We start from the raw sequence: 8,871 nt of genomic DNA, 5'->3' as shown, positions 1-8,871 counted from the left end.
AGGTCCTGGGCTCAATCCCTAGTACAAAAGAAAAAGACAAGAAAAAGAGGAGGGAGGGGAGGGAAAAGAAAAAAGAAAGAAAGGCCAGTACATCAGTACAAAGGCCCTGGGTTCAAGGTGGAAGAAAAAACAAAACTTCCCCAGCATCCTGATCTGATGGGCTCATCTTTGCATCTTTTGGTCCAAAACTCATGCAGTGACACATTTACAGTACAGTGTGTAGGGCCATACACTCTACCAACGGAGCTTTGGGCATATTAATTTTCCAATGACAGATCTACCAAAATCATGCCTAAATTTCAGTTCAAATATAAATTCATCAGTTCTCAATTGCTATAACAGAAGTGCATAGTATGCTTTCAGATTTACTTGTATTAATTAGGACTTTTGTTGCCAGAAACTGAAATGGAAACCAGGTTCCAAGTGATTTAAATTTAAAGGGAATCTATTGGCTCACACCATCAGATAATCTAGCAAGTGATAGTTTCAGGTATGGCTAATTAGAATCTCTCTTCAACTCTCCCTGATCCTGTTTTGAGGGAAGTGGGTGGTTCATAAAATAATGTATACAAAAAGCCCAATGTCTGGCCCAGAGCAAGTGCCCAAGAAAGAGCAGCTATTTTTGTTAATACTATCGAACTAGGAGTCTGATTCCTGGTACTGGAAGAAAAACAACAACAACAAAAAAAACTATCAAGATGACTGAACATGTGTTCTGTTCACCCATATAACACTTATTACTTCATCATCTTCTTTGATGTTCTCTCTATATTTTTAAGATAAAGTTGATTTTTGGAGGGTAGTACTGGAATTGAACCCAGGGTCTTTATATTAAGCTACATCCCTAGTTCTTTTTTATTTTGAGGCCGGATCTTGCTAAGTTGCACAGGTTGGACTTGAACATGTGATCCTCCTGCCTCAGTCTCCCAGAGTGCTATGCCACCATGCCCAGCTTAAAGTTTTTTTTTAACCTGAAGAATGTCAAGAATACCCACTGATTTTTTGAAAAGTGAAATATGTTGAATAAAGTTAGGTTAGTGTACTGGTGCATGCCTATAATCTTAGCTACTAGTGAGGCTGAGGCTAGAGGTTTGCAAGTTCAAGGCCAGACTGAGCAATGTAGCAAGATATCTCCTAATTTAAATAAATAAATAAATAAATAAATAAATAAATAAATACTTTTCCAAAACAAGTCCAGGTGTGATGAGCCAGGCATGGTGGTACATGCTTGTAATCCCAGCACTAGGGAGCCTAAGTGAAGCAGGAGGATTGCCATGAGTTTGAGGACAACATGGGCTGCATAGTGAATTGAAGCCCAGATTGAATTACAGAGCAAGACTCTGTCTCAAGAACCCAAAACAGCAACAACAACAAAAAACAAAGAGCTGGTGATGTAGATCAGTGCTCCCTGGATTGATCGGGAAGCAAAAATTTTAAAAGTGTGTGTGTGTGTGTGTGTGTGTGTGTTCACAGTTTGGGGTCAGGTGGGAAGTCTACACTTTGAAGTTGGCTTTCACAAATCAAAGTGTCAACTTTTTTTTTTTTTTTTTTTTAAGGAATACTTGCTCTGTTCAGCAGCCAGAGTTCAAAGCTCTGGTGGGAAATGGAAATGCTAGCCTTTAATTGTAAATGAAAGCTCCAGCAGTGAGGACCTAGAGTCAAATAAACAAGCAACTGATTTCACTAGCAGTTTCCTTTTAAAATCCAGTGCTTCCCCTCTCCTAATCCCTAGACTTTTTTGAGTTGAAAAGCACATCTTGGGCTGGGGATATAGCACAGCGGCACAGCGCCTGCCTGGTAAGCATAAGGTCCTGAGTTCAATTCCCAGTACCCATCCCCCCGAAAAAAGCACATTTTGAGCAAAGGTAGCTGAGGCCCAGAGTAAGGGCGATGTCCACAAGGCTGTTCTCACAGTACCGAGCTTTATCACCAAGCTCTGTGTTATGAAGCTGTCTATTTGGCTCATAAGTCCGACCCCATGGGCCAGCTCAAACAGAGGGGTTTTACCTAGAGAATTCCGATTGTGTTTTATTTCAGGACATAAAATGTTATCTAAGATGCTATAACACAGCTCATAATATTGCCTTTCCTCCCTCTGCATAAACTGTACATTCTTTCCATTGTTACTGCTGTTCATGGCTCAGGCAGCAGCTCCTCAGGGCTGTGCTGGAATTATAGGCCATTTTGTTTGTGTGATAGCTTGGGAAGCTTGGCACCATTGATTTGCATCAGTGCCTCTGGAATAGCCTTTGCCTTCTCCTTAAAGATACTATCTAAACTGTGAAATTCATTAAATGGCCCCAGAAATGGATCAGGTTATTTAACACAACATCCCTAATGGCGCAATATCTCAGCTGTCCACACTGATAGCAAACATTGTCTTGGATAGTGTTATCAGCCCAGGACACCCGCTATGAATATTGATCCCGAGCTTGTTACAGCGATCACTTGCCATCAGGACAGGTCAGGGTTGGAACCCACCTAGCATCAAAGCAATTTAAAGACAGCACTCAGGCGGAATTTTAATGTCCATGCTGAAAGGAAAAAAATCAACTTGAGACACAGAGGGAATGTGGCTTCCCAGGTGTGGATATATGTATTACATAGGAATACCCTGGCTATAAATATATATGAAAAGAGTTAGTCAAATGTGTCTCCAGATTGTTCTAAAGGTTGGCCTCACTGCTTCCTGGGCCAAAAAGATTCCTTCAGGCTCTAAGTCTCCACTGTCCCCTAATCTGAAGAATGCATCCTGTTCTTCAGGTGGGGTTTCTAAACTGGGAGAATAAGAAAGAGCATTTCTGGTTCTCTAACATTAATTAGCAACACAGGTATTTTGTGTGTGTATATGTCACTTCTTGTCACAGGCCAAGTTCTAAATCTAAGGGTTTATATAGCCTTTCACTATACTGAGCACACATGAGAAATGCTGGAAAAATAAAGGCAAGAAAAACTTAAAAATCATTAGAAGGCATTCTTAAAGATTTGCAGGATTAAAGAATACAGCCTCTCTGTGTTCATGACAATGTGTTGCTTTTCCTTTTTTGGCTCGTTTTGTGTATTTAATGCCTGTGAACTTCAAAGCAAGGGTGATTCATACCAAAGGAAAACATCATATAATTTAAATACAAATTTTGAGGCAATTTGTAAACTATGATAAAATATCTCAGTATGGGCTGTTCTTCATTTTCGGAGAGGCCTTTTCTGTCCCTCTAATTTGGGGTATGGGTGCCCTCTGGAAAGCCAGCCCCACCAATCCTGTGAAATGGTCTCAATGTTTCTTCCAGACAAAAGACCCTAGGATAGTATTTCCATTCCTGAGTGACCTTACAGAGATCTATTCCTGGCTACTCTCAAGAATATAAGTAAAACAAAAAACCAAAAACAATAAAACACAAACACAGGAGGAAAAACGCAGAGGCTAGGTCAGTAGGGGGATGGGAAAGAAAGAAAGAAAAAAGATTTTCCAAAAAAAAATCAAGTAAGAACTATGTGAGAAAGAGCTGTCCAAACAGAAAACAAACTCCCTATCTGTATTCAAGAAAGTTCTGCGATTTGCAATCCCCATTTCTTGGTGCTGCCCTGTAGTCCTAGGGCTGTATTTTCTCTGGGTTTCACGGGGTGTGCATTCCCTTTGGCAGGAGGTGGTCTGGTGGGCTTGAGCAGGGCACTTCCTTTCCCGAGCTTTAAAAGCACAATCCGTCTTCACTGTAGGTCTAGAGCTAGTTTGAATTTCGGCAGGGCTTTAAAGTCTGCAGGGAATTTGGTGGCCACCTCTGGGAGGGGCCCAAAGGTTTGAATAAGAAAAGCTACAAGGAGCTGCCCTCTAAGGCTACTTCTTCAATAACAGATGGGATTAGCAGCTCCCAGCACTTTAATGAGAAGGGTTCTCCTCCTCTTCCTACTTTTTACCTGCTCAGACAATATTAATTGCCAAGTCATTGTTTGGAAACCACATGGGGCAGGGAAGAAAGGGGCATCAGAGTTATCGGTGGTGCTGGACAGAGAGGCTAGGGGAAGCCTCAGAATTTGCCGCTGAAATAAATGCTTAGTGCTCACAGAGTCCAAGAGACAATAGAAGGGATGTTTGTATGGGTGTGGCCGGTGAAAGCCTCTCCAATTGCCAATGCTTGCTGCCATCCAGAGGAACTGGGGAGCAGGTGGGGGCTGTTGCAACTGTCACTCTTCTCTGATCTTAGCTAAAACCAGATGGGCAGCTTTTAACTTTTTGCTTCTTGGGGCTGGGAGAGGATGAGGGGGGAGCTGTGTTCAGAGAAGCAGTCTATTTCCAGACACCCAATTGCTGATGCAGATGACCAAATTTGTGACTGTGAAGGCCTGATCGCCACGATGGTTCTGTTTAGGGTCACAGCAAACCCTTAGCCGTCTCTCCTGGGCTTGAGCCCACAGCCAGCCTGTTGGGTGCAGTCACCTCTTCAAAGCCGGTCCTACACTTTAGCCCTGCTGGGCTCCAGGGTAGAAGGAAAAGACATATGGTGAAGGATTTTCCTCTCTTGTTCCAAGACGGCAGGATGTACTGGGGAGAGAAAGAGAAAGAAAGAAAGAAAGAAAAGAAAGAAAAGAAAGAAAAGAAAGAAAAGAAAGAAAAGAAAAGAAAGAAAGAAAGAAAGAAAGAAAGAAAGAAAGAAAGAAAGAAAGAAAGAAAAAAGAAGGAAAGGAAAAGAAAAAAGAAAACAGAAAAGAAAAAGAAAATTGGTCTGGCCCAGATTGCCACCAACTAACAGTGACCCTGGGCAGATCATCTTTGAACCTTAATTTCCTCGTCTTTAAAACGGTCATGAGGGTCTGGGCCAGGCCAGGCTCACCTCCCAATGATCTTCACGGACTCAAAAGATTGGGAAAGCCCAAGGGCTTTGTAAACTGTAAACTGTGAGAACAGGAGAGCTTTTAAATCCGAAGAAAATGGGTCTGCAGCTCTTCCTGTTCTTTACAGGTGGAGCAGGAGATGTGCTGAGCATTGCTTTGAAGCGATCTGTCCTGGTTTCAACAGCATCCCAAGTCAAAGGCAGGTGCACCAAGGAGGGAGTGCAAACTCAAATGGGAGGTGGTTAGTGGGGATTCACAGGATGGAAGACTTCCATGCGCACTTCTTTAGTTTCTGAGGGTTGCGCGGAGGCTGGAGGAGCCGACTGTGCTGTCCCCGCGGTCCTGGCGCGCGCACTAGAGCGTGGGTGCTCCCCTAGCCCAGGCCAGCGGCCCCGCGCCGCGCGGGATAGTCCTGAGGATGCGGCGAGCGCGCCTTGCACGTGGCGGGGGCCTGAGCCCGGCAAGTGCCAATCCGCGCGCAGCCCCCCTCCCCGCGGCTCTCTGCACGCCCCGCCTCTCCGCCCCCTCCTCACCTTCACTTGGCAGCGCGAACCGGTTTGCGGAGAGACCTGCGGCCAAGCCACGGCTGAAGACGAGTCCGAGCGCCGCCATCCCGGACCCCGGACTCCTCGCCACCGGCCTCGGGTGCGCGGACTGCGGGCATGTTGGCATGGCAGGACAGCGGGGCCAAGGCGGCTCCCTCCCACCACAAGATATCCTTCTCGGTCCTGGACATCCTGGATCCACAAAAATTCACCCGCGCTGCACTCCCGGCCGTGCGCTTTGCTCATCGGGAAGCCAAGAAAAGTTTGGCAGAGGTCGAAGAAGGGAAGGAAGCTAGCCCTGGAGAGCCGGTCCAACTGGAGACCCCTGGTAAGAATGAGAGCCGGCCCCAACCCAGGTGACACAGAGCTAGGGCCTGGTGAATGGCCCTTAGCGACATCTTTGCAAAGAGGGAAGGCGCATTGGAGCAGGTGTAAAGGGTAGCCCTCTCCTTGGAATAGGATTGAGGTAGATAAGAGGCTCCCAGCAATCTGGGGCTGGCATTTGTCACAGAGGCCTTTTTCCTGCACACACCCCAAGCGGGTGACCACCACAGTGGAAACCTTAGCAGTGAAAACCAGCACCCAGCGCCCACTTTGGAGGCACACTCATTAACAGGCATTTAATGCACCCACGGGCACCAATGGCATACTAGAACCGGGCTCTGAGGTGAGGTAAAAGTAATGAAAACGTGAAACCTTGAAAGTAGATAGCAGCGTTAACACCACTCCTACATTATGGATGAGTGAGCTGAGGTCAAGGTCTACACCTGGAATCTTGGTGAGTGCTCAGGTCAGGTGCCTATTTCCACCTGCTTGGAGACTCCTGGTTGACTTTGCTGCACCTTGGACCTTCCTGCCCAGACCCAAGCCTGGACTGAGGCTAGGAACTGGGCTGGCATGATGTGACACTATTGGTATTTTCTCCTTAAAACATGTTTTAACTTACCCTTACTGCTGGAGGGCGACTAAGGAAGGTTCCAGGAAAGTTTATAGCAGGAAGAAAGATGAAAGACAGCAGGATTCGTACTGGGTGGGACATGGGCAGAGACTGCCTGGAGGGATGAGGGTCAGGACCTTAGGACCTGAGTGAGGAAGGATGCCGCGCAGCCTCTGCTTCTCCCCAAGTTTGGAGGTGATTGTCCGGGCCCAGCTGGGGTGCCTCTGGAGGCCGTGCTTGGGCCCCTGCCGCGGGCCTAGTAATTGTTCAGATCTGCTCTCAGAGGGGCCTCCCTCCTCTCTCTCACCCCCCATGATCGATATTCTATTACTGGCGCCTGCATATCTCCTGCCCGCAGCTTGCAGGTACTGGCTTCAAACCCCCTTTCCCTGTCTGATCCTAATATTGTTCGATTAAAACTTACCTTTAATAGATGACATCTATCGATCCGGTCCCGCACAAATCTGAAACTCTATTAACAGGGCAGGAGAGAGAAGATGGGAAAGGGGGGAATTTCACTTTAAGGGGAGGGGGCTTAATAACTTCTTTTTTAATTGCTAGGAGTCCCAGACCAAAATACGCTTCTAGCGACTAGGGAGGCACACCACTAAATGCACTTGACGTCTGAATGTCTTAATGTACAACGAACCCCTCCCCCCCAATGAGGTCACTCTTCTCTCTTGATGCGAGGTACCCATTCCCTCATTTAACATACTCTTCTTAAACGCCTACTAGGTGGCAGCTTTATAAACTGCAAGAGGATGCCATATTCCTAACTCTTCTTCTTGTGAGGTTGTGGAGGCCAGTGGTGGAAGGAACACAACGTGGGGACAGACTAAATGGGGGGAGGGCTTGCAGTGAGAACTATGTTCTCTGCGGAGGACGAAGGGGAGATTTGTAGACTTGGATTTTTCCGGGCTTCTGATCACCGGGCCTTTCTCCCCTAGAAACTGCGGGCCCAGGCGCCAGCCCGGCGTCCCCCCTGGAGGGCTCCGAGGCCGAAGAGGATGAAGAGGACGGGGAGGACGCGGAGGAGGCGCGGAGGCGCGAGGCGGCTGCGCACTCGCAGACTGGTCTGGCGCGCTCCCCCGAGACGCGGGCCGCCACACTGGGGGCTGCCGAGTGCCGCGCGGAGGGCGAGGGCGGCCTCATGGGCTCCCCAAGCTCGCCCGGCTCTCCGCGGCCCCGGCGCCGGCGGGCTGAGCCCAGTTGCGCCAAGCCCCGTCGCGCGCGCACTGCCTTCACCTACGAGCAGCTGGTGGCCTTGGAGAACAAGTTCCGGGCCACCCGCTACCTATCGGTGTGCGAGCGCCTGAACCTAGCGCTGTCGCTCAGCCTCACCGAGACGCAGGTGAAAATCTGGTTTCAGAACCGCAGGACCAAGTGGAAGAAGCAGAACCCGGGAGCCGACGGTGCAGCGCAAGCGGGAGGCGGCGCGCCACAGCCCGGGACAGCCGGCGCGGCGGCGGGAACCTGCGGCGGTGGCACGGGGGGCAGCCCCGGCCCGCCGGGCCCCGGAGCTCTGCCCTTCCAGACTTTTCCCTCCTACTCCGCGGCCAACGTCCTCTTCCCGGCCGCCGCACCCTTCTCGCTAACGGCCGCCGCCGGGAGCCCCTTCGGGCCCTTCCTCGGGCCCTCCTACTTGACCCCCTTTTACACGCCGCACCTATGAACCTGGGGTCCTCCAGGACCCTGCTGCCTCGGGATTCACGAGTGATTGGCTTCGCATAGGCCCCTTCCTTCACAGATCGGCCAGACGCGCACTGACCGCCCCCGCCCGGTGCGCGGGAGTCTGCGTGCCCCTTCCCTTTCAGCCTCTGGGAGAAGCCACCAGAGGGCGGGCAGAAGCCGCCTGCCGGCTCCGGCCGCGCCCTTTCCCGCCGCGCGGACCTGCAGAGTCCACGCGGACGGCAAGGGGAACTAGGAAATGTCCGGAGACGGAGGCTGTTCTAAAATCTTTCCATTTTCAGACCTGGCTTTTCACTTTCCGTCAAGTTCAATTCAGTTCAAGGGCTCTTTTTTTTTTTTTTAAGGGTCAGGGCATTCCAGGCCGAGCTAACAAGTGTCAGGATAGAGACACACAGAGAGAGCGCCTCCTAGAATGGAATCATCAAGGATTCCAATCTACTCAGAGGTGAGGAGCTTCCCCTTCTCGGAGCTGTTTTCCCTTTGGTACTTGATTAGTGGCTCAAACCCAGCGGGTGCTCCCAAATTCTGAAGAAGGCTGGAGAGAGTTGGGCACACAGTGCACGTTGTCGCTGTGAAACACTATTTTTAAAGTGCACTAAACTCAACATCTCTACATCTTCATTTAAAATTTGAACGTGAGTGCATGATTGCGGTTTACAGACTGCACAGGTTATCTTGATAGAGTGGCACCTTATTTTTCTGAGCAGGCCATAGATTTGTGCTAGGAAGGATCTCACTCAGAGTTGTGGCTTGAGTTACCTGGTGAAAAAAAAAACAGCTATGTTGTGCTGCGGGTTTTCAGACCAACTTGGACAAACCCCAGTCAGTGGTGGCCCCAAAATGCATAAAAATGATAAGGAAGGAAGTGATGCC

General features: G+C 49.1%; 1 protein-coding gene across 1 annotated transcript; it reads left to right on the top strand.

Moving 5' to 3' along the window:
- The first annotated feature begins 5,365 nt into the window (after positions 1-5,365).
- On the top strand, positions 5,366-8,542 carry Nkx1-2 (NK1 homeobox 2). The gene is made up of 2 exons (XM_005401972.2): positions 5,366-5,700; positions 7,257-8,542. The coding sequence occupies exons 1-2, from the start codon at positions 5,490-5,492 to the stop codon at positions 7,979-7,981; spliced, it is 936 nt and encodes a 311-aa protein (XP_005402029.1). The 5' UTR covers positions 5,366-5,489; the 3' UTR covers positions 7,982-8,542.
- Positions 8,543-8,871: the final 329 nt, after the last annotated feature.

This window comes from Chinchilla lanigera, unplaced genomic scaffold, assembly GCF_000276665.1.
Source record: "Chinchilla lanigera isolate Chin_1 unplaced genomic scaffold, ChiLan1.0 scaffold00076, whole genome shotgun sequence".
NCBI lineage: Eukaryota > Metazoa > Chordata > Mammalia > Rodentia > Chinchillidae > Chinchilla > Chinchilla lanigera.
Note: the sequence above shows the minus strand (reverse complement) of the source record. Positions and strands in the feature narration are given on the sequence as shown.